This window comes from Neodiprion lecontei, chromosome 2 (assembly GCF_021901455.1).
Source record: "Neodiprion lecontei isolate iyNeoLeco1 chromosome 2, iyNeoLeco1.1, whole genome shotgun sequence".
Taxonomy (NCBI): Eukaryota; Metazoa; Arthropoda; class Insecta; order Hymenoptera; family Diprionidae; genus Neodiprion; species Neodiprion lecontei.
In genome coordinates this window covers 35,504,099-35,529,557 of record NC_060261.1, presented here as the reverse complement: position 1 = coordinate 35,529,557, position 25,459 = coordinate 35,504,099, and the positions used below count along the sequence as shown (strand labels likewise).

At 38.8% G+C, this 25,459-nt stretch overlaps 1 protein-coding gene across 13 annotated transcripts in view; it reads right to left on the bottom strand.

Moving 5' to 3' along the window:
- Positions 1-25,459, bottom strand: part of LOC107218001 (katanin p80 WD40 repeat-containing subunit B1) — a 41,836-nt gene that overhangs the window by 12,980 nt on the left and 3,397 nt on the right. Inside the window, exons 4-18 of one of the 13 annotated variants that reach the window (XR_006902583.1) lie at positions 25,208-25,398; positions 24,800-24,950; positions 24,554-24,717; positions 24,291-24,412; positions 23,451-23,504; positions 22,739-23,216; positions 22,363-22,642; positions 21,972-22,148; positions 21,777-21,853; positions 21,619-21,693; positions 7,905-8,097; positions 4,972-5,724; positions 3,165-4,505; positions 2,962-3,086; positions 969-1,287 (exon numbers count right to left, since the gene is read on the bottom strand). Coding sequence is in view for 4 of the 13 variants with exons in the window: in XM_015655735.2 (XP_015511221.1) it covers positions 15,596-15,728; positions 15,824-15,943; positions 21,619-21,693; positions 21,777-21,853; positions 21,972-22,148; positions 22,363-22,642; positions 22,739-23,216; positions 23,451-23,504; positions 24,291-24,412; positions 24,554-24,717; positions 24,800-24,950; positions 25,208-25,398 (2,022 nt within the window). In the remaining 9 variants the exon portion in view is untranslated. Of the gene's footprint in view, positions 1-968; positions 1,288-2,961; positions 3,087-3,164; positions 4,506-4,971; positions 5,725-6,477; positions 6,729-7,904; positions 8,098-8,435; positions 8,742-12,722; positions 15,729-15,823; positions 15,944-17,292; positions 17,378-20,516; positions 21,192-21,618; positions 21,694-21,776; positions 21,854-21,971; positions 22,149-22,362; positions 22,643-22,738; positions 23,217-23,450; positions 23,505-24,290; positions 24,413-24,553; positions 24,718-24,799; positions 24,951-25,207; positions 25,399-25,459 lie in introns of those variants that run through there. The other 12 variants (XR_006902579.1, XR_006902578.1, XR_006902581.1 and 9 more) reach the window with 12 other exon arrangements.

Below are 25,459 nucleotides of genomic sequence, written 5' to 3'. Positions count from 1 at the left end.
CTTCTATCGTGATTCGTAGACGTCAAAGGGGCACCGAGACGAGTGAAAACGAAACTGACGCTCGCTGGTTTTCTAAAGGGAATCCTCTGGTCGATTTCGACATTGATGCGTAAACTCCAAATATCGAAGTCTACGTATCTTAAAAGCGAAAGAGGGCTTAATAGCCCTATTCTACACGCAATTCCGAACAAAAACACTTAGTTACATTCTCATTAGACGCATAAATAAGTAAATGGCATGAATTCTAGAAATTTACTACTGCGATTTTGTAGAATTCAAGCCTTTTCTTTGTTTCTGCGTCAAACGAAAGTGCCTTGGAGTATTTTTGTTCAGAATTGCTTATAGAATGAGGCTGTCGAGCCGTTGGTTGCTGCGTTTGAGAAGATACGCGGACTTCGATATTTTGAGGTACATACGTCAGCGTTGAAATCGACCAAGGCACCCCTTAAGGATTAAGGAGGAGGTCGCGGCCGAGTCGGCGCGGAGGTGCCGCGTCAAAGAGCCGGGCGCAGGGGGCGCCACAGCATGCGAGAGGGCGGTGGATGGTCGTATAGCAGTTTCAAATCTAAACAACTCATCGTAATAAAGCGAGACTTTGTTGATAATAAAAGTAGGTGTATGCGCGGACGTGTTTGTTTGACTTCCCGTCGTCTCTGATGTCTGGCGCAGGGTTACCCGTCGGTTTTATCGTTGCCCGGTCGACGACGCGGCTCCGCACCCGCGAACTCGTATCGACGGAATACCCTGCCGGGTTCCGGGACACCCCGAGTTCTCCCTCCCTTATACGACTTACGGGAAACGCCGTCTGTTTTCCACGAGATTTCCACCGGGTCCCAGGAACCCGTTAAGATAATAGAATTTCATCTATTTTGGGTACGTACTTCTCGACGAGGCGTCGCGTCGCTCCGATGCTGATCGTTTTATACTTTGCCGTTCAGCGTTACCTCGAACGATATCGTCAAAGTTGCTGACGTTTGTTAAATATTTATTTAAGAATGGAAATTGTTACAGGTTCAACGATAGAAATTAGATTCTGGTATATTTGAAAAACACCAAATTCAAACAAATCGTTCCCGCTTCTCCCAACTATCGGAACCACCATCAGGGGATAAGGGACATACTTTTATACTCAAAATTCCATCACTCTACCAGCAGCTCATGCATCGTCTTATTTCATCTGCAGGTATTTACAGTCCTTAGCAACCCTGAACGGTGCAACAACTTTTCCCGAGCAGCGTTGGCATCGTACATTTTGCTCGATACGTCAGTATTGAACCTCGACACACCCTGTACAAGACACGTGAACCATGAGATTTCATGAACAGTTTGTATATAGCGGGGCGAATTTGGGACACAATTAAATCCGAAGCACAAGTCATCCCGGTGAGGATTTGTGAGAGAGAGAAAAAAAAAAGAATAAGAAGAACAACGGCCAGAGCAAAACGCAGCCAGAATTTCTGACGGGGGCGTCAAGGTATCACCTGGCTCGACCATCTATCACTCCCAAAAAGGACTTCGAGGGAGGTTGATAATTTGTCCGCGTCACGAAACGCAAGGGTTGCATCGGCGGCAACAGCAGTACCGAACTATAAACGCCCGGTCCCCCATGCTCCCCAACCTCGATGCTACACACCGTGGAAAATACAGTCTTGTTACGGAACGGACATATATCTCTGTCCATCTATTAACTCCTTGTTCGAAGATATTAAACATTTTTTTCGTGAAGGGTCGACGCTCGTAATGCACACCCGTTACTTGGTGGAATGATCTCTCGAACGCGACTCGGTTTAGGGGAGAAACAGCGGGAAGGGTTGACAACGCTCCCCGTGTGATGTGCAACGATTTTCGTTGAACAAAACTTGGCCTACTTAGCGAAATGGTACCCTTCCAAGAATTGAGCTTTCGGTTACTTAATACCCTAATTTTTCATAAACGTCAATTTCGTTTCTGAATTTATTACGATGTCCAATCGGTGTTATTGCTCAACAAATGTTCCGGGAATTTTAAGGGAAAAGCTGTTCTTTCGCGGTTATGGCTGCAAACTTTCAACCAATAAAACTGACCCTAATATTCAATCACGGAGGCTGACCGATCGGAGATCCTCAAGTTCTGACTGCAGTATCTAACCTAGCTGTAACGTCATTATGCACTATTCGCCCAGTATGCCGCAAATTCGAAAGTGAAAGTTTCTAAAATTTTACTACCCCAAACTGCCTTGTCCTCGAAAATGTCCTCGGGCGCGAAAATAGGGTATACGGTCCGCTCCGTTAAGGTCGTAAAGTACAGTTTTTCCGACGAAGTAAGAGCCCCTCGTCGCATCCCAAAGATATTTTTCACTTTCAGATCTACAGTCCTGCTGCGAGAAGAACGTGTATAACACTAAGATGTAAAAGCATTTGCTCTGTGACTGACACGAAGTTTGTGTGAAAATAAGCTAAGCGAAATTCCAGTGAAGATATATTCAATTCTGACGAATCAAAATTAAAATATCATTTTAAAAACTATCAAGTTCGTAGGCACGTACATACGTAAAAAGGAATGAAAGAAGAGAAAACTTATAATTTTAGAAATTGCCCTGGAAGATTTGGTTCCCGGAGATCACGAAACTTGTATTTCTGGAGAAGAAGTACGAGTTTTTGTCGACTGACGACAGAAGGCTGCTAACACGCAATTACGGGGTGTTTTAATTCCCTAATTTTTTCGTTTTAATCAACGCCCCGTTGCCTTATTGTGCGAGGCAACCATTGTCTTTGCCACACGCCGTGCTTTTGTCCCGTTTGCCATTGAATGACCCTTTTATCGCTTATAATCAGCTGTTACGTTCCTTTCAATTAAAAACTTAAATGGCAAAACTAACACACGCCCCCACGAGTCACTCGTACGCTTTGAACCCTTCAACCCTTCGACAATTTCAAAAAAACATTCGGCAGTTTAAACTGATATGTAAATAACGATGCTTACACCCATCTTCGTGATGTTTTCCTTTCTGGCTAAACATTCTTGACAAATAGTTGATGGACGTCAAATAAATCATCCGAAAATCTCGCCGATACCAACATCCGGTGAACAAACGGACTTCACAGTAACTGCGGAATAATTTGCATAGGTAATTTTGTCAATTTTGCAGATATCGGTTTGCGGAAGCTGTAACGCTACTCTCTCACCGTCCTCCGTCTTCCTTTCCACAGCTTCCGGCTGAATAATCCTCTGAGAAAGAATAGACGTTTTACGCCCTTGAGCAACTGGGGCCTGAATACGGGGCCAGAACCCCCGCGATTCCTTGCAAGTTAAGAGTCCGAGGGTGGCAAACCGATCGTCCCGACGCTCCGACGTCTCGACGCCCCGACGCGCGCCACGCCGGAAGTCACCACCCATTTATTAGCCCGATTGTTTGCTCAGGCTGACCCTCGAGGACCTCAACCTTGCTGGGTATCCAAGGCGAATGACGAGGAGGTCCTTCCTTCCAGGCGTTGAGAACGGTAAGAATCGCAGATGTTTATTTTCACGCGTTACATAGAAACTCGTATAGCCGTCGGGTAAACAATTCATTTTCACATTTTCACGAATCAGGAACCGAATTGTTGGTGAGCTGTCTTGTATATATTCTAGGTTTGCTACGGAGGACTGCGCGCCTGTCAGCGATCCTTGAAATGCAGATTCGTCAAGGTAGTCGGATTGTCAATGCAGTTTCAATTTATCGGTTGCTTATGTACCAATGTCCGTTCAAGAATAAAACTTACAAATGGAAATTAAACTGTCTACCTGCAGATGGACAGACGGAACATTTTCGGAAAGTTCAAAATTTATAATGGACAATTTTATTCTTATTCAGTTGAGTTTAGTCTTTCTCCGTTGTCCGTAGTGAATCAATTTAACGAGTTATACTTGTACATGTTAATAACCGAATAGAAAGAAAACAGCATGCGTTTATGGAATACGTTTTACGGTCAAAAAAGCCCGTTAAGTAACTTGATGCATGATCTACCTCATCTGTGGTGCGATCGTTTTGGATCGTGTCTTGTGTACATACACGTTTAAAATGAAATGCAAATCTCTTTCTGAGAATAAAAAACCACTATGCTAAGACATAATATTTAACCAACGACAATGGGAAATGAAATTGCATTCAGGGCATCGTGAAAAATGTTACGTGGAAAGAAATATTGTAAGAAATGTATTGTTAGACAGATTACATGGTAATGCAAGCAACGATACAGTTTCTTTTCCCTTTTCAGTTTTCTATTATTTCCCTCCTATACCTTTTACCTTTATCTTCGGCTTGGTACTTTACCTGCGATCATCCTCAAACGTAGGGATATATTTCAATTACACGGTTACTTTACTGTGAGCAATAGCAATTCGTTCACCTGGATCTTCAACTGTGCATACCGTTCCAAGTGAAACTTATTGTATCCAAACTAAACGTTGCATGAATGCCATGAGTTATGGACAGCTTGCACCATTTGTTTCCAAGAGTGTGTTAGGTACTCAAAACAGGATAAGCTCTGACGAAAAGAAAGAAAAATTTCGTCTCAAATATATTCCTCTTCAGTCTTACTGATTTGAATAATAAATATTCGACATCCGAGGCCCTGATGATACGACCAGCTCGGGAGAAGCACAAACCACACATTTCTTTTAAAAGTATCGATTTAAGACGCGTATAATTCGATATCAATCGAGTAACTTAAAACCCTGGGCACACGCAAGGTCTCTCGTATCTACCGGTTATAGGTACTATTACCCGAGGAAACGTAGCATAGGATACACATAATACACGCGTGTGTACGTCTGTGTGCGTGCGTCCATACAATATCTGCGGTAGATCTGTATTTATGTTACAGGCACCCGTTGTCGTATACAGACATGATAATATGTGCGAAAACTAACATTTGATTGTGAAAATGCAAACCATTCGATCGTAGTCGTACTCTTCGTAGGAAATAACAATGTAATATAATTGCTACTCACGCATTTTCACTGCCAATTTCATCAGACCTTGACAAACCTCAGACGTCACGCGTACCACAACTTCCAATTCTTGAGCAACGGATCGAACTGCAAAAAATGAGGTTTGACTGGCTGAAAACGAATTTAGAAAACAAGTCGTAGTTAGTTTAATCGTATCATGTATGAGATATACGGCAGCTGGATCTCGGCCAGGTTTTGGGTAGCTGTCAAGTACATAACAGAAACGTCGAATGTCAGACATCGAAGCCCATCTGGTGCTGGTTGGCAGTGTGAGCCAAGTGGCCGAGTGGCAAGTGGGCAACGCAATGAACCCAATGGGCACGGCATCGTCGTCGGAGGCCGACGTGCTCCAGAGTCCAATTTCGGACGGAGGGTTGCGTGAGCCGAGGAATTATCCTGTTTCCTGTAGCGTCTTCGGGCTAAGGATCAACCGATATGCTCCTCTCCGTACAACGTGGACCTCGTGCCTCGTACCTACCTACCTTTGCCCGAAGCCATGCACACTTCTCCGAACGTTGAACGTCGAACGGCAGGTAAAAAGTGCATTACGTACTCGTTACGCATCGTCGAAAGCATGATATTTACTCGTTGTGAGTACAACTTCGGTCGTTCCAGTGTTACGCAGTCTGTCTAATTACTATCATCGAACGTTGGCTCACACGTCGTTGAGATAACGAACTGCATTGCACCGAGTGCTGACTAACCAGTAAACATAGGCTGTTGCAGGTTCAGGATATTGAACACCGTTTGGCCCTGTGAAAAAAACAGCTGGTAATAAGTATGATCGACAATTGTACAATATATGTTCAACGCCTTTACCAGTTGTTATTCAATGAAGATCCTACGAATGGCGATGACTCGCAAATACAAGTTGAATCCATTGTTGTATGCAAGTAAATTGTATCGGAAATAAAATTTCTTTATCTACCTATTACGTATTTTCCATAATTTCCAATTTTATGACAATTTTGTAAATGATTACCACGACTGTAGGTATGGGGAAATATTCGTGGTATCGTGAATCGGTCTCAAAATTTATTATAGCTTCTCACAAAATTGTGCTAAATATTGCGCCTTCCAGGTGGCGAGGTATAATTCGAGTCGAGTTAAACTACGCCGCGTCGTATGCATCGGAATTTTAGAATGAGACGCGTTTTTGTAGCTGGTCTCGGTTGTTTTTTCAAGCAAGAGGGTTGCGTGTGGCTGATTTTTGCTTAAAGCGGTATAGAAGCAAACGGCAGTAGCCGCCTTCGTGACCGGAAGTACGCAAGCCGCAAGCCGCAGTCGAAATGTAGGAAAACCGACAGTGTAAAAGAGAACCAGAACCTTACCGTGTAAACGTGCTCAAGCTGCTGTTTCATTAAAAATTATCAGCTATTGCGTCACAAGCTTGAACCTTGAATTGTTACCAGTATTAAATAGGCATTCAACTGAGACTAATAATTATATGATACTTTCTTTCTGTTCGTAAGTATTTTAATCTGCATAAATAACACTGTATTTTACCGTCTGGAGTATCACGTCTCTATAGTGCATCGATCCCTGTGTTCTCAGCTACTGTGCGCAAAATCATTGATTGTACTCTCATCTGTAGGTATAACACAGAGAAACCGAGTAGATCTCTGGCCAACAATTCTTCAAGCATCTGCACCTTTCTGATTCACTCGTTTCTTCGTCAACTACCATCTTTTCTCGACGACTCTTGATCTTAACCAATGCCACGACTAGCTCTTTCCATTTTCGATCGTTCGTAACTTCTGTTTCGAATAACGTAAAAGAAACAACGTTTACAGTGGTTCTTATCGTCTGAACAAACTACGCAACTTATCCATACGCAATTTATTATACACAATTGCGTGAATTTTGGTAAAGGAAATCGTATCGATCATGTAAAAATCTGGGGCTAGGATAGGGTGCGGGAAATATGTCTACACATACATGTCACACATACGTATGAATAGACGGATTTCGCGCGTTCTATTTTATGCATGAACTTTGACCCTCGCCCTTCTCTCCTGCGCTAAAAAGAGCGACCCCTAAATCTAGATAGTAACGCGATACACATTTGCCGCGAGTACCTATACTCACGCGTAGACATCCGCTCGCACAGGGTGCATCCTGCGTCCTGCGTCACGCAGCCCAACGTTGCGCAAAAAGCGCCCTCCGCGCGCCGCTTCGACCCTCCATTAGCCAATCAGGGGTCGAGCACGCCCCGTGACGTCACTCAACCCTCGGCACTGCGCGCGTACCGTAATTAGCCAATCCCGTTGCCGCTTGCGATTTCTTCGTCGAGGGTGAGCCGCCGGGTGAGCCCAGCGCGTAACATGCCTTCTACCCGATCGTGATATCGTGCCGCATTCGAGGCAAGGCATTATTAGCCAATGGCGGGGAGTCCTCGAGGAAGGCGGTGACGTCATTCAATACGACTACGCGCGGTATGGAATTGCGTATGGAACTGGGTATGCATAGTGCATGTGACAGACGTTCATCCCCCAATTTGCATGACAAGAGACTGCAGAATTTCGTTACTCTCGAACGGCATGGCGGTCTTAGTTTGAACAAGTTTTCGGTTACGTTAACTGGTACCGATGGATGACCTCTTTTGAAAACTTATCATGGCATTTAAGGTTGTTGGTTTAATGATTGAGAAGTTGAGGTGACGGTTAACGGAAATAAATGTATATCACAGTTTAAGTCTAATCTCCGTTTCACTACCTATTCGAGATTCCTCTGCTCGCAACCACCAATGTTGGATGAAATGAAATTTAAAACGCTCACATATGGTATACCTACACGTCGAAAAGTGGATCGTCCAATCACCGTAGAGGTTGTGTATGGAAGCTAATTCCCACGCAAGCATATTACCTCAACTTGACTCGAGCATCCCTCAGAAACTCGCGATGTTATCTCAAACTATATATTATATTACTCACATGAGTGAAGAAAGCCTGAGATTTCCGATTTCCTCGAATTTATATGACGGGATTACATTAAATACCATCTTCTGTGGTCACTTCTCATGTGACGTCCGTCTTAAGATTGCAAGATATCGAGGAGTGAGTGTAGATGTGAGGATGGTGAGAATGGCACATGTCATAAGAACTCCTCTCCTCTCCCTCTTTGCAACTGAAATTAAAAAAACATATGAACAATTTTGTCATACGAGGTTGAGAAACTTCTGTCTTGGAGTGATCTTTGATACCCGTATTGGCGTTCACGCAGCAACACTGACGCGGTAGTTGCTACGAAACGCGTGTACATCCGTGTGAGAGTTGAGAGGTAAAGTACACAAACTTATAGACCCGGCTGAAAGTAGGGATCCAAAAGAGGATGTCTTAAGATGTCAAGATAGGCGATCTGTGAGATGAATACAGGCAATAATGGAGGATGATACAGGATCAGGCGTTTTCAAATTCGTATCAACAAAGGAAGGTACACAAGTGGGTGAAGAAAACGTTGCTTACTTGGGATATCGTTTTCGCCCGATGTTCGACTACAACGCGCAAACCTCTCCGTTCTCTCTAGCTGCAGTGCATACGTATAGAGTCGTGTTTATTCGTATGTGAAGGAATTATATTCCGGTAATCCGCTTAACGGTCATGGAAAACGATGCCATGTCGTTGTCGGCGTTATTGTGCCAGGCTTTTTGTGAGAAAACAGCATTTTCGACGCTTGAGGTGACGACAAGAAGAGGCTTAACTTGTCTACGTCACAACACTCGTACATCCGAAAACAGCTAGGAGCCCTGCGTTGCAGACTTTCGCGTGACGCTGCAAAATAAAGACTCAGTTTCTTCACCATCAAATTTCCTCCACGAAACGCGTTAGACGTTCGATTATTCAACAAAACCGAACCGAACACACCCGTCGGAAAAATTCATGTTGAATAATTGTCGCGATTTTCTCGTCATTTTTTGTTGCAATGATCCGTCGTGATCAACGCATCAACAGAACTTTCAACGTATTTTACAACGTGAGGGACGGCGGGGCAGGGGGGAGGGGGAGGGAAGGTTAAAGCACCGTACAGCCATTTTTTCGCTTGAAAAATAAGAGAATACATGGTGGTACAAGCTGCAGCGATGTAGGGAAATAAAATACGTCTGCACGGTAGACATACCAGCTTGGTACTGCGTGCTGTATGAATACATAATCCTACGGCAAACAACCGCCACGCGGCAAACCTACTTAACCCATTTAAATCCGTCGCGATACGTTTCACGGATTATACAGAGGCTTGTGAATATTTGCTCGATATTTCACGCCTACCAAAGGATTGAGATTGATGTCTCCATTAACTACCAGACGCTCGGAACTCCCGTGCGAAATTCTCGCAAAAAACCCGTTCGTCCGAGTTCCATGATCTCCGTGCATTGTATAATTTGATCAGCTATTTTCGAAATCATATTCTACGTATCTGTGATGGCTTCATCGAAATTTTCCGGAAAACTTTTGCGATGAAAAACCGCACCGAGGGAATAGTTGTACACGTGTACGCTTAGTCTCGTTTGCTTCGTCCACTTTTCGAATTTCCAGTACGTAATATCGTCCGAAATCACCCCTGCAGCATGTAATAAGGCTGATGTATAAAAAAACCTTGTATCGATATGAAAGGCTTGCACGCGTCGTGCGCGACGATGTCAACACTGATATAGTATACAGATACCTACGCCCTTTTACGTCGAATGAGTCACTCTTTGTAGGATAAAAATACGGATGATGGATGATGAGTGATTGAATCGATACCGCTTTTTCTGCATTTACGGTATAACAAATGTATATTATGCAATTATGATGAAACCGCAATGAGTTATCGGCATATTGGTTTATCTATTTTTTTTTCATTCACGAACCGATTCATATTTATGTATCTAGAGTTTTTTAAATTAATGAAATTTAGTCGTTTGGGTTTTCAGACACCCCTGCGTATTCGATTTCGTTAAGTACCTACATAAACTCGATATTACGGCCAATTAACCGGCGAGAAGGTATCAGCGTACGATGTTCCTACAGCATACAGACGTTTCAATTTAAAATACATATTTTACGATAAAATTGCAACCGCAACACGTTTTACACGAGGCAACGGAAGGCAAACCGCAGCCACGTACAGCCTCCAACATTCGGAACGCAAGCTGTAAAATATTGCGTATTACATGTATATGAAAGTATAAGAAGCCATACCGGAGGTAAAAACCCAGAGGTTGTTTTCAAGAAAAGTCTGCATCCGTGCCAGAAAAGGATACCCACGGTCTAAATTAATTTAAAGACAATGCGCGTATACCTCCCCCAATCCTTTTTTTCGAGATAGAGTAAGACGGAGACGGGTATAGAGAGAATGGACCAAAATTACAGACCGGAAGCCCGGTAATTTGGCGGCTGCGGTGTCGATTATCGATGCTCGATCACTGCAGGTGATCGTAGAAAATCGGGCTATTCGAAGACCCGTGGACCGTGATCTTCACGGGTCACGCACGGAATTGCGTTTGTGCATTAAAGCGTGGCGAGTAAAACAGAGAGTGGAAAAAAAAAACAGAAAAAAACTGTGAAAAGCCCAAAATTCACTTTTTGCGCGTCACTGGGTGAGGGAAAAAGTTTAATAAAACGAAACATCTTGTAATTTTATAGTTTCTTTCATGAATTTCTAAACGATTTGTTTTCGCCTGGCAAAAAATATTTCCACAGTTTGAAGTGCAGCGAACATACGTGCGATAGGTATGCATTTTCGATTAACTGACTACGGGATTAAAATGTTAGAAGCATCTTTAATGTTCCAAAAATTACTCTCCGTTCTTCTACTCTCTTGATAAAAAAAAAAAAAACATGTGTTATATTTCGAAGTAAAAAGTATGGTTCAACACAATTATTATATTTTTGATATCGTATAGGTGTAGATTTTTTTTTATAACAATCGTAAAGTGAAGTCCTCCCATACGTATATATGTATATGTGTACATTTGTATAACATATAATATACATATATATATAGATCAACAGAATAAAATTAATAAAAAATACGCAAACTTATCACAATTAGGATCGGGAATAAAAATGTATTGATCACTCATAAGTAAAACAATATTGTTTTCACCATAACGTATAAGGTATTGATTATATCGTTATGCATTACAGTTATACCTAACAATAAGATGTATATGACACGAAATCTAAAGTAAAATTAATTAATTCATCAGAACGCAGGTTATTTCTCTTAAAATCAGGGCAAAAGTTCATAAAACTAATTGCAAAATGGAACAAAAGATTAGCGGACAAAAACAAAAACCTTATACGTCTATATGTTATAAAATTGGCAAGCTCGTTATGACTATTGTTAGGAAAAAACGTGTCAAGTTGATTATCTCGAAAAAGGCACAGCGTTTTCACGATTATTGTTTTTCTATCCAAGGCTATTGTACACAGGTATACATTATTATACATTATTAGTATAAAAAAGGAAAAAAAGAAAAGACAAATCATTTGATTGTATCTCAGTTACGTACGCGAATTAAATTATCTCCTAAATCATTTATTAATTTACATCTAGCTCTATAACGGCTACGGTTTCTTGTATTTAGTCTTATCTGGATTACACGTTATATCCGATGTGCTTGAGGAAAACGGTGAGTTATGACTGTACGCGCGGATAGTATTTATGTATATTTATAACAATAAAAATTACGTAAAAGCGAACGAAATAATCAGATTTGAGATCGATTATAAATCCACGTGTCCAAAGAAGGTTTAATAAAATGAACTGTAATCATTGATTTTCCGTACAAGCATACTCGTACATGGACGCAAGTATATGTTACGTGTAATATATTACGTGTAAGTATATGCAGCACTTACATTATATTATCGTTCACTTAGAATTCTCAATTTTCCAGTCATATACTTGTACACTGTACAAAAAAAATAATTTACTGGTTCGTCATACGCGTACACATTGTGGTTGAAATCGAATCATTCGCTCAATCATGACACCTAATTTCACAATGTTTTACGAGACTCGGAACAAATACTTATTTTAGAAAGAGTGTGAGAATTGATACAATTTTAACTCTGTACAGGTTTCTCCACGTGAGAACAATACGATCTACATACCTCACATGTCATATTGACACGGCTGTAGAATAAAATGTAGCATTAACTTCGCAAAAACTGTATCTTTTCAAGTGATATATCCCAAATTTTTAACAGGAAACGGAAAACGATGCATTGACAATTACATTGAATAAATACCGACTTCCAATTGAAATACAATTCTGCAAATTCTTCGGAAAAAATGTATGTAAATTTATGATTCAACGAAAATTTAGTCAAAATGCATCGACGTTGCACCTAAAAAAATCGATCTCATTTAATCACGTAGAACATCTGGGATTGAATATACTTGAATTTCTATCGCTAAGATTTTCAAAAATCGACAGCCATTACCTTACTAAAATACATCGGACGGATCTGACTAAATCTTTTCTTGTCTTTTGTATCTGCACGTAAGTTATTTCTCTCTGTCTCATAGTGTAAGAAGAAGAATTGATCAAGACATTCCGCAACTTATATGGCATTTACAAAATACCGATTAAAAAGCGTATGCATACGATCGATCACTGCTCGCTTACACTCTCGCGAATTTTCAAATTTTCTCAATATTTTCCACGTCTTAATTTCCTTAAGGCGTGTCATATTTTTCTTGGACCAGGTCCCTCGGACGTTTCGATAGGTTGAAAGATATTGCGCGTGCATATACTTTTGTAGGACAAATATTAACGAACGTTTGTAGTCTTGTTATTTTTCTTAGTTTGGTCTACTATATTACCGTCGTATTTTTCTTGGAATAATTCACTCGGAATACAAGTCTATAAACGTTTAAGTATTTTTTCGCAATTTTCACGGGAAGAAAAGTATTTATCACGGTTGGAAATAATTCGCTAACATGGACCCATGCAGATAATTATCGAACTGTTATTTGTGTGCGGGTGAAAATGAAAAATCCTCACCAGAATTACAAGTAGAACTTTACGGTTATACCAATTTCTTTTTGTTCGCATGATAATCTCAGGATTACGACATTACACACATCAGAGATTTAATTTTAGACTTGGTTCGGGCTGAGTATAAGTAATAAAAGAATCGAAATGTAACGGTCGAGTGCTGAGTCGCGTGTCAACGCTGAATTCTGATAATGCCTGAATGCGAATGGCGTACAAACGTGATATGCGAAAATTGAATTACAAAAAGGAAAGACGATGGTTCAATGCAGGCATTCGGTAATATTGATACGATACAAGCAATTTTTTTATATCTATGCAAAAAATACAACAGGCAACAAAGCTTTAAGGGAGTATACATCAATAAGAGTGAACAGGAACTTTTCTGCTGAGCAATAACACAGCAAAACATGAAAAAACTGAAAATTAGATTCACAAATCAGCACAAGAAATATGAAATAATTTAACCTCCGATCAAAGAAAACAGATAAATAAATAATGACTCTGTCACACGCAAACAGGAATACGACAGAAAATAGCGCAGAACGCTGGAACTCGTCATAGCCGAATTATCGTTTCTCTTATAACATTTACCAAGCGTGCAAAATTTGTTTATTCAACGATTTGTTTTTCTATATTACATTAATTAGCTGTTTCGTGTGAAATACTGTATAATCATTAAAAATACATACACGAATGCACTGCTCGTTTTTGCAAAAATACAATTTCTTAAACTAAAACGTCTCCCTATCTACAATATTTATGTTAATGGTATGATATTAATGATAATTACTTAATCAATGAATTAATGACGTTAATCACGTCGACGTTATTTATCAATCACCAAAAACGTGACATTAGTTTAGGTATATCAATGAGTGACACACCCCTACCTTTTAAGTCCGTAAGACATACAGTTAGAGTTATAGACTTGGTTGTTCTGAAATGACCGGAATATCCAGTTAAAATATTATTTTTATAAAACCGACTGAATTTCTTAACATTACCGAAATCCCCATCTAGACCGACAAGGGCTGTAAATAAATATTTTCATTTAATTCAATATTTATCAACATGGTGAGTTTCGATAAAAAAAATACACAAGATCACGGGTTTTCAATCTCGTCGACAAATTTAATTTCTCGGGAAATTACTAACTTTCAGGAAATAATAATGGAATCCCATTTTGTTTCTTGAACTCCCAACGATTTGTGATATGAAAATTCGTTAGAAGAAAGTCGGCAAAAGGCTGAAACAAATCTTTTTTCGAAGCAAAACTTATCCCCGAGTAAAGATATTTTTTTCACGGAAACTCGTCGAGTTATTGAATTCTAAATACGTTAAGTTTAATCACTACAGTCACCCTGCGCATGCGATGATAATTTGTACGAGTTTTATTATTTCTTTTTTCTTTTGTTTGCGAAAGATATTATATGGCGTGCATGCAAATTTTCACAGGGACATTATTCTAAATCGTAATAAAATCACTCTACCTCTAAAGTTTGGAACGATTTTAAAAATTGATACAAACTATGATCGTATGTCTAACGACATCAAATCGAATTTCGCCCCTAACTACCGACCACAATGTTTTTCCTAAACGACGTACTGGCAAATTTTCAACAAGAAAAAAAAAGTGCTCACTCAACAAGCAGTCATTTGGTCAAGTTTAATTAATAGTACGTTTATTTGAAGCTTTGAAAGTTTCAGCCAGCAAGAAAAAGTAAGAAAAATGAACCGTCGAAGTTGAACGTTCAGGATTTTATACATTTTATTAAATCCATTTTTATGGCTCTTGATATACTTAAAACATGGAAAAGCGGGGTGAAAACAGGAATTTTGCATAAAATTTGTATTATGCAAAATTTTTTTTCTCGACACATTATATTGTCAGGCTACAATGCTTGTGGGTTAAAAATTGTATAAATATATTTAAAAATCACCTCGACTTGGAAGATTTTCATGCTGTCCGAAAATCATTTCGATCAGAAGCTTCAACATGCATAAATTCAAATAAGCTCGATCTTTGAATATTATTCTGGTTAGGTTACAACAGAAATAAATGTAGAAGACGTAAAATTTTAAATCCCTGTAACCATATGCAATAAAAAATTATTTTTTTTAAATTAAATAAGTATAAGACCAATTATCATTTCCATCACTTTACCCCGCCGCCCTTATTACAGTCGGAAATTCACTTAACCATTAATTGTACGCATAATTATATCGGTCCTCAATCTGCAACGGTGTGACGTCACCGAGTATTTCGAGGCCAACATTTTTTTTTTAAGTAAATATCCCATACGCCTTGTCGATTATCACTTGATCATCTATTATTAAATTATTATTAAATCCACAGTACATACTGGAAGTAACAGTTTTCTCTTCATTCTCCTTCAACTATTATCAATTCCTTTTTGTATTCAAATTGGTGCTATTCGTTTATTCACTCACTAGTATTAAGCACATGATCACAATCGGCATCGTTCGAACACTGAAATTTTATTTTTATTACCTCAATTTCACTGAAACAATATAATGATTATGAGAAAATGTTTCTCTTCACGTTTAATAAAAGATTGCACATTGTCGTTGGCCGAAAATTTTTCAATAATTGACAATACACAAAATTTAAATTCACTCAAGAGCCTGCATCATGTTACTTAGCTCTCGAAATGTCGCGCCAATTTTTCCAGGCATATTTTGCTTTGTAAGTAGAAACGATCTCACCGACATTAATTTCTCGTAACAGGACACGCACTTGTGGTACCTGCAGGATAAATACATTCAACGATTATAATTACTCTGCATCCGCGTGTTATAAAACTTCTAACACTTGATTCTTCACTTTATCATTAGACCTACCTTTCTTCGCGGGAAACGTCGACACCGATCGTATGTAACGGAGCTTGGACGTTTGACTTGATTACAGGTGAAAAATTACGAAGTATTAACCTGAGAGCCGTGCAGCCCACTGATACGTACCTAAAATCATGAAAACAACGGGAAAAAAAAAAATTACAAATTTTATCCGAAGTAATACCTACTATGCGGCAGAACCAAAAATAGCTGACTTTTTAGACTTTGTAAAAAAAAAAATATAAATTGGAGATAAACTGTTTGTGGTTATAAAAAATTGATCACCGGAACAACCTTGAATTCGAATACTTTTCGATTGAAAAAGTAACAAATTTTTATACTGCCTTTTATTTTTCGAATCCCACACCCCGTAACGAACCAAAGTAAAGCACAAAGGATCGCGTGCGCTATATATAAAAGGGATCATAAAATGAAAATGTATTCTACAGATGAATCGAGACTGTGAGTTACACAGGAGCGCCTCGACTTAACGCCCCGTCGATATTCCGCATCATCCGACATTTATAACCCTTTCGATTCGCTACGGCGATTCCCCGGTACATTTGGCGCTTCTATCAAGCCAGACACCCGCCCATTCTTTGCCCTAGTCGAAATGTCCAGAACTAGTTAACCCTTTCTTGTACCGTATAAGGCGTGACGAATTTTTGGGCGCGCAGCCTCTGCACGCACCAGTTTTCAAACTGCATCCAGATCGAACAATTTGCCACCGTACGTTAAATTTATGTCATTGCGCGCACGTATAAATCTCCGTGTAATATTTGTTCTACGCCGAAAATTTCCCACAACGAACGAGGATTTGTCCAATAAGAAGAAAAAATAAACTTATAAGAAAATAATGCACGTTTGTTCATCGATATATCGTATACAAGTCGGCGTGTCATTAGACAAGTGGTGTACCTATGGGTTATTTTTAAATGATACGTAAATCGGGAGCCGTTCCTCCACAATGTATGCATTATACATAGAGTTGTAGGTATAAAATAGGTATAAGCATCACACACCCCACGTGTGTGACATCTCTATGCATACCAATGCGACACAGTTCAGGACACCCCTTTTCTCGATGAATACATTAGGCGAGATCAGAATTCGTTCTTTTTTTTCTCACACTGCATGTTTCGAGGCGTGTCAAACAACGCGGTAGATCTAAATACCATAAAATCACTGAATCGTCACGCAACACTCCACCGCCTCGGATAATCGTCTTTATGCATACAACACGTCGCGTAAATAGTTAGTATATAAGTAGGTATACGGTTACTTCAGATTTTCTGAATCATTTATTGACCTTTATTCAAGATAAATGTATTTACGATCAATATCATGCAAGTTAAAGTAAAAATAACCTCTGATCATTAGGATAGCTTGTATTACGAAAGCTGCGGCATTAGTAAAAACAACGATGAGCCGGAAAATGATGGAGGTGGAAAATTGTAAGGAACGAAAAAAAAATCCAAACTTGTACGTAATTAGCTGGTTCGGTCACAAGTTGTTGCCCCTTGGCTACAGAGCGTATAAATGTTGGCTTCCTGGTAGTATCTGAGGGTCAGCCGTGGAAATACTGGGGTTAATAAGGATACGTAAAAATAACAGATACTGAAAATATAAATACCGCCGGGACTGCAAAAATATCGCGTCAAGACGTTAACAAGTGAATGATGGAATTACCGCAACCGGACATATCCCGCTTACATAAAAAAAGAATTGTTGTCATTTTTACCTGAGAATTGCAACCTGAATATTCCAATTAAAGTAAAAGCAGGTTACAATAAATACGGTAAAAGAAAACGATGCAGAAACAAAAAAACATCAGGAAAGACATTTATACAGAGCTGAAAATGCGTTGTACTGGATGCGAGGTCTATTTTAATGATTTAATTACTTTTTCACGAGCGAGTTGTGTACGGCTGCGATGGCATCGGTTATACGTATTGTGTTTCCGGCGTGAAAGGGCCGTTGAAATTACCCAGGCTGAAAATTAGGCTTCAGTTAAACTGACTGCAGCCAAACGAGAGGCTCTACCTTCGCTGCAGGTCAAACGTTATACGGGGTGACCCTAAACTGAAAACCACCCACAGTGAATTTTCACATTCTCAATGAGATTTCGGTAAAAAAAAATAAAAATAAATAAATAAACGACACAGTTCTTTCAGATCTTGATCCTTTGTGTAGAATGAAATGTGAACCGAGTTCACCGCGCGGAGTGTCGGCATTATGACGTTGCAATCTCGACCCCACGGGAAAGGAAAACGTTGCGGTTTTCAGGCACCCTTATCGGCAAACCTTCGACGACCCGCGTTCTGTACATGAGTTTGTCCAAGTTGAAAAGGATAATACATGGAAAAATGTTTTAATATTTTCTTCAATCTAACGGTCGAAACAATGTTTTTTGTGATTTCCGAAAAGAACGATTGAAGTTGCAAGCGTACGTTTGACAACCAAGTGCACTACAATTTCAATAAAAAATGTTTTCTATCCAAAGGATTTTGAATCGTTCATCCATTTCAGACGTCAAATCAGTTTACGCGAGTTTATTTATAGCCACAGTAAGGTTGAACGAATTTTTCTTGTAGCACAAACCTTTGGCAAAGAAATTTGCGAGCAAGGAACACTGCACTTTTATCGCAATTGATTCGATTTACATTCCAAATAGTGAGTAGCAAATTACTGTTAAGTGAAGCAGACTAAGTATCTACTATCCTCTACTTTCTGTTAGCTGATTTTTTCAGATCAATCATCCTGTTGATTCACAGAGTATGAACCAACAATCGAAAATGTTGGCGCACTGACTCACCAGATTTCTCCGTCGGACATGGCTTCATCGAAGTCAATGGATACCAATGATGATACGTAAGATATAATTATATTGAATAACAAGCAGGATCTAGTAAACTAAAAATTAAGTCCTGGAGCTTGTATCTTCGTCATGTCGGTATTGCACAACTTTGTCGAATCGAAGCTAGTAATGATTTTCAGTTGACAATTCTTCGGAATTGGTGGATTAATTATTTGTCACGACAAGTATGGAATATCGTGAAACACCCCGTAGAGCTGAAGATCCCTCGGACCTTGCATGCACCTACAGGACTCGGGTCACGTTCCAGTATACCATAAAAGTGGATAGAGCTAATTGCCGATTGGGCAGCGGGCCGCCTGACAGCTGACCCTAATCTTCACCCCCGTGCCGAAGTCGGTAACCTTATACAACTGGTTGTTAAACTGTATCCTTATCGTCGGCAGTCGTCCGTCAAGCAGCGAGTCATTCACGCATTAAGGTAGCCTAATTGAAATTACATTTGATCCGGAAACGCGGGCTCAGGTAAGGTGCATTTGGATACGGTTCGCAGGTGGGAATATTAAAATCAAAACCTCCCTCGATCACCTGTTTCATCCTTAGACATATTTTCGTAACCGGATCGGGGAAAGGATGCATTTTTTACGGGTAAAAAGAAATGGTAAACAGCTTCCGCAATTTTTGCAAATAACAAAAAACAAACAAAAATTATCGAGTTATGTACAATCGCGCAGTTTAAAATCTAACTGTACGTGATCAGAATGATCAAAAATTCACTGACGGGGAATAGAAGAGACTTAAATTTTCGTGAGCATTTCAGACTTTCATCGTTTTCTGTTTTTATATAGCCTCAACACGTTTTTCTTTGTATTTAAGAAGAAATTAAAAATTAAACAGCCTGACATAACAAATACCAGTGACATTTCTTATTTAAAAGTAACTATCGGAGGCCGTTCAAAAGATTGTTAATATTATATACGCACAAAGTGTAAAACGTGCAGACAGACAGGCGATGGGACAGTGAGAAAGCGCGTGTCAACATATGTCCGTGTCTCACGTGTCCTTCAAATTTCAATCCGTGAATACAAAAGGGAACTCGAGGTTTCGTATTTGAATTTGAACTCGAATTTGCATCTGCCTGTCGTACAGCCTCTCCTTGTCAGAAGCAATTGTCTCAGCTAATTATATCCGCCTCCTTTATGCTCATCATAAAATACGAACTGCTTCAGCCCGTTTCAACCCGAGCTATCCCGTAATACGTGCATTCAAACCGTTTGCTATTCTTACGTACACGCGAGTATATATTGACGCGCAACCCTAATACCCTCACACTCACCCTCGTCCTCGCCCTTCTCTCTTTCCCCATACCGAAATCCCCTGTAACCCCCTAGCGGAGAGAACGTTTTTACGGACGATGAGGCGGGGGGCACGAGGAAGAAATTCGAGGGAGAGGGATGAGAAGAAGAGAGGAGAGGATAGGAGAGGAGAGAAGTACTCGCAGGGAAACAGGGAGAAGAACGAAGAGACAAAGTTTGGAGGGAGAATTGATAAGGGTATAAGTTTCAAGGATGCCTCTTGCTCTTTGTTTCTCTTATCGACGACGCGTACGAGAATTAATTAGGATAAAACGAAAACAACAAATTTCGAAAGTTAAAAGTATATGGGTAAAAATAAAACCGACGTACAAAACGCATGGAAGTGGAAAAACAAGTGACAAACATAAAGACTATAGCTTAAGCCTCAAGTCTAGCAGGCTCGACCGCAAGCTCGCTTTGTCTGCAGTTTATTCGCAAGACAATCGCGTCCTACAACTCGTAAGGTTTATACGGACGTTACGATGCGGTCGAATTTTTCAACTCCAAGAAGTGACGGTACTTCATAACAATACGAAATGTATTATAAAGTTCAAGACAGAGAAAAAGATGTTGCTGCTATACGAAATAAATTTTTAACGGAAACCAATTTTTACCTAGCCATTTGATAATTTATGTAAACTTGTTAGTTTCTTTATAGGTATAATCAAAAATCTGGTGCAGGAATTATTGTTAGGCTGATACTTTGCTACTGAAAATGAATTGCTTTGTAGAATTTTCGTAAATTTTCTCACGTCTGTCAAAAACACTTTCGATAAGTTGTCGCATTATAATACAATTTTATTTAGATATTGACTATTTATGAACTACGATCAGAAAAATTTCGAATCAATATTAGTAATGTTGTGATGTGTTTCTATTATTACTAAACTTGTCAGACAATGCATTTGTTTTATGACCACTTTGTAGATCAAGTTTTACAGTATTTTTTCACCGTTTCGATACAATTGAGGTAAAAAGATCTTTCCAAGGTGGCACTGGAAATCGGATTACTAAATTCCCTGGGATTTTCTAATTTTCAGAACCTTTTTCCCAAAATTCTCTGCCATTTTTTACTATTAATACCTACTCTCATTTTTCAGAAATGGTCACTTAAATGCTGTTCAAGGTAATTTGTAGAGAATAGTGTAATAAAATTAAGCAGATTTTTCATCAAACTAAAGATTGAAAAATTGTTCGCTCTTATCTGAAACGAATTAATAATTCACTTGTTGATAATTATTATTAACAAACCTGAAATAATTTTGATAAATAAAACAGAAATATGTCTTAATATTTCCCTGAGTTGAATGAGAATTTTACTGATTTCCCTGATTTCCCGGTTCTGTCGTCACCCTGTGAGTTTCAACAGTCGCACATGCATATACATCATAAATTTAGCGGCATTATATATATTTACAAGATCGCAACTGCCAACCTCTTCACGTTTAAATCGATAATAAGATAAGCATTCGAATATTCATATGTAATACTTGAAAATTTTGCACGAAAAGAAAATCTTATTGTTGAAATTGCTTCAGACACCTCAATTCCACTTCTTGAATTAAAGATTACTCTGTCTCTATAACTTATTATTAGTCGAAAAAAGACTGCAAATTAATTGTTCAACTTACATTTCGTATTTACTTTGAAGTAGATCGCCGATGGAGGTAAGCAAAGAATTACATAGGTCCAAGTTCCAAATGGTTCTGAAAATAAAATTGAAAGCTGCACTATTCCAACAATCATCAAGTGTCTAAAAAACTATAAATCGCATATTGTTCATACATACGGTTTAAGCGTAATAACTCCTAAAAGGTCGACTATAACAGCCAAATCGTTCATTGCTACCGCGGAGTCAACCGCTGCCTGTAAAGTGTAATAATAAACAATATTATGCATCTATTTAAATTCAAACATTGCCCAAAAGTCTCTTGGACGAGAAACCGCATTTCGGGTGGTTCTTCACAAATATTTACAGTCGTACCTTGAGGTCTTTGCTGTGCCATAGCGAGTAAATGATTTGCAGAGATCTATGACGACTGTTAAGTACTGCCATCATGGACTCATAGCCACGCATCATACTGTTCAGTACTTCGGCTTCTGACATTTCTGGGAGGACGCCTAATTGGGAGTAACCCAATGCCCTGCCACCATAGCTATTCTGAAAAATAAAAGAGGGCGGTATTTACAACTTTGATTTCACGAAGTACAATTTTCTGTACTTGAAACGATGAAATCAAGCAACAGATTGAAGTTATTATACCGAAAATGCAGAATCTAATCACTCTAAGAAAATGAGATGAAATCAATTTTTCATATCTCGTATAATAAATGAGACTCCAATTTCTCTTATGCCGATAAACTGCATGCCTTACCGGTAAAAATTCATCCATGTCAAGGCCACTCGGTTTGTCAGCGATCATTGGAACGAATTCATCTTTGACCTTTTCTTCCACTGCTGGCCTTAGTTGTGGTACCCTTATTTCAACCTTTACATTAGGTTGAATTTGAGCTTTATTTTGTTTTTTCACTGCATTCCGAGCTGATAAAGGGGTTGAACTAGAAAAATTTCTGTTTAACGATGTTGACCGTGATTGAGCAGTGTTTGGCCGGTTCAAAGCAGGATCGGACGGACTATGTTTAATGTTGTTTATCCTGTTCCAAAGAATTAAAACATGTGTAAAATATTTATGCATCAAGTCATTAGTATTGATCATTCAATTTCTATAAAATATACAAAACTTCACCCACTGTATCGGATAATCACTTTCGTAGCCCTGTTCTCTCTCTTTACAACTGCTTTGCCTCTTCAGGCAATGTTTTGGAGAATCTGGACTGGGCGCTCTGCTTTTAATTTTACCATCATCCATTACCGGAGATATGGCAGCCATAGGAGCGACTCGAGGTGTCAAAGTTGAGTTTGATCTCTGAGGTCCCAAGGGTTGATTTCCAACATTCTTCTTGCTAAGCAGTGGCGTAATACTTTGTCGAAGTGGCGGGATTGTTGATATATTTCTAGAATTTTTGCTTGCATTGTTTGCCTGGAGATTTGCTCTTATTTGGCTTGTAGAAGTTATCAAGTTACGCTGGACTGGTGGAGAAGATTTTATGGGATGAACACGCACTGGTACTGGCTTCATTATTGATGGTGGTTCTTCATCCAATTCATTTGTATTCAAATTTGACAATGACGTTGACAGTGTTTGAAGTATTTGCGGCTGTGTAGGATCTGGAACAAAAATAAAAATTTGATAACAATAATTACAGACTCCTTGAAACTTTCTGACAGATACTGTTACTGTGTTACTCATTAACAAAATTTTAACTTTCTACATGAGTAGAACTTACTCCAAGACAACATAAAAAAATCACTTCATCGGATTGAGCAGCATTTAAAATTACCATTAATATATCAGGATCACTGTTTTCTGTACATGAATAGTGACTTATGTTTAAGACTCACCCAATTCTTCAGGTTCGACAAAAGCTTCTAATTCAGGGGGAGGCGTGCGAGATACTGAAACATATCGTGCAAAGCATGCTGTTTCACAAGCTGTACAACATCTATCTAATTATATTCTAAATTTGTATATTACATTACGGATCTGTAATGAGGAGACGTTTGGTGAGTATTCGATTTCCAGTTGGATTAGTAGCAATTACAATATACATAAATTCAACAATAATTCCAATTGAAATGAAACTGATAAGAACTGATAAATAATTTAACAGCATTTCGAATTACGTGACAGATCAAACCATTAAAGAATTGAATCAATGTGTATTCATGAAATGTCAAACTTACTTTTTGTTTAACTTTCAAAAGAAAAGATTCGCCAAACACCTTTGCCACAATAAAAATGAAATCATACTTGACTCAAAACATTTCAAATATTTTCAAGACTTAGTTCTTATCAGGGTTATTAAAAAAGGATTTGTTACTAGTGAATTTTTCACCCTTAACTGTTGAAGTAACATATAATCTCATAATAAGTACGAAAAGTTGCAATAGTTGTCAAAATGCATAATGTTTTTTTTTAGAGTGATATTTCTAGTCAAAGTTTGCTTGAAGTAACAAGATACTCAAAGGTACTGCTTTAAAAAAAAAAGGGATAATTTATTCATCACCAAAGTTCACGTGAAAGATGCAGTATTTCTTTACATTAATGTATTGCATTTGGTTGGAACAATGATATGTTCAAATACGTCAACCTTGAGATCAGGAATGCTGACAACTAATAGTAAGAAGACTGAACAAAACATGTTACATCAATTTATACAACACATACAGTGAGATACTTACAAGACCTGTTTGGTTGAAAGACATCTCTGTAATCTGTGACATTTGGTATTTCAGCTAGCATCACTTCATCCTCAGGATCTGTACCAGACTTGTCTGCTTCCTCTATTGTTTTAACGTCTAATCTATTAATCAAGAAAACAAGCAAATGTAGGTTTACTATCAAGGAAAACGATTTTCATGTTACTACAGAGTAGAAGTACAGAAAAAATAGACTGAAATCAAAGTAAAATCAAGCATTTAAATGCATGAAAAAAATTCATTACTTGTGCTTCTTCAATTCGGGAGGTCTCTCTTTAGAAAAACTTTTCCTCAACGAGTTGCCGTGACTAAAGGGTGACCCAGGTGTAGGGATACCTCCGAATGGGGCGACTTTTTTTAAATCGCAAACAAACAGGACTACATTTGCTATGTGAAAAGAAGCTCCGATCTAGAAAGCGGTAAAAATTTGATTATTTCAAAGCAAAACATTAATTCAAAACCACTTCTCAGTGATATTCAAGTAAATTTACCAATTGATTTTGTGCAACAGCTATATCTTGAACCTTTCCCCAACCTGTTGGTACTGAGTCAAGCGTTCGTGTTGGTTCCCACCCGTAAACCTTCAAAATATCCTGACTACCAGCAAAAAGACACTCTCCGCCTTGACTAAAGTACAGACTCCTGGATAGAAAACATTGTTTATACTATAGACAATTAATAATTGTGCAGTATTTGGTCTGTAAAAGTCCGTATGTTTGTCAATCGATATTCATTCAGTGCAGTGTAACAAAACAACAGATTGAAAAAAAAAAACTCTGAATACCGTTTTATTAATTATTAAATAAATGCCATTCATGCGTGTGAAATTGAAAATTAATCGTATACTTCGTTTCTGTTAATGTATCGTTCCATTGATAAATTTAGCTATTCAGGTTCACCTAATTGCCGTGGACTGTGATTGTTCCGTGGAAGAAACCAATTGAAATGATTCTAAATCCCAGAAATGGACAGTACGATCTGTACTACCACTGGCTAAAAGAAATTCATGAGGATGAAATTCGACAGTTGTTACCGATCCTTTGTGTTCAGAAAACTCTCTCAATTGTTTTCCTGCTCGCAAGTCCCAGAGCTGAAAAACCGGGAGAAGCAATAGTTATTGACTAATAAAACTAATGAATGTATGAACAATC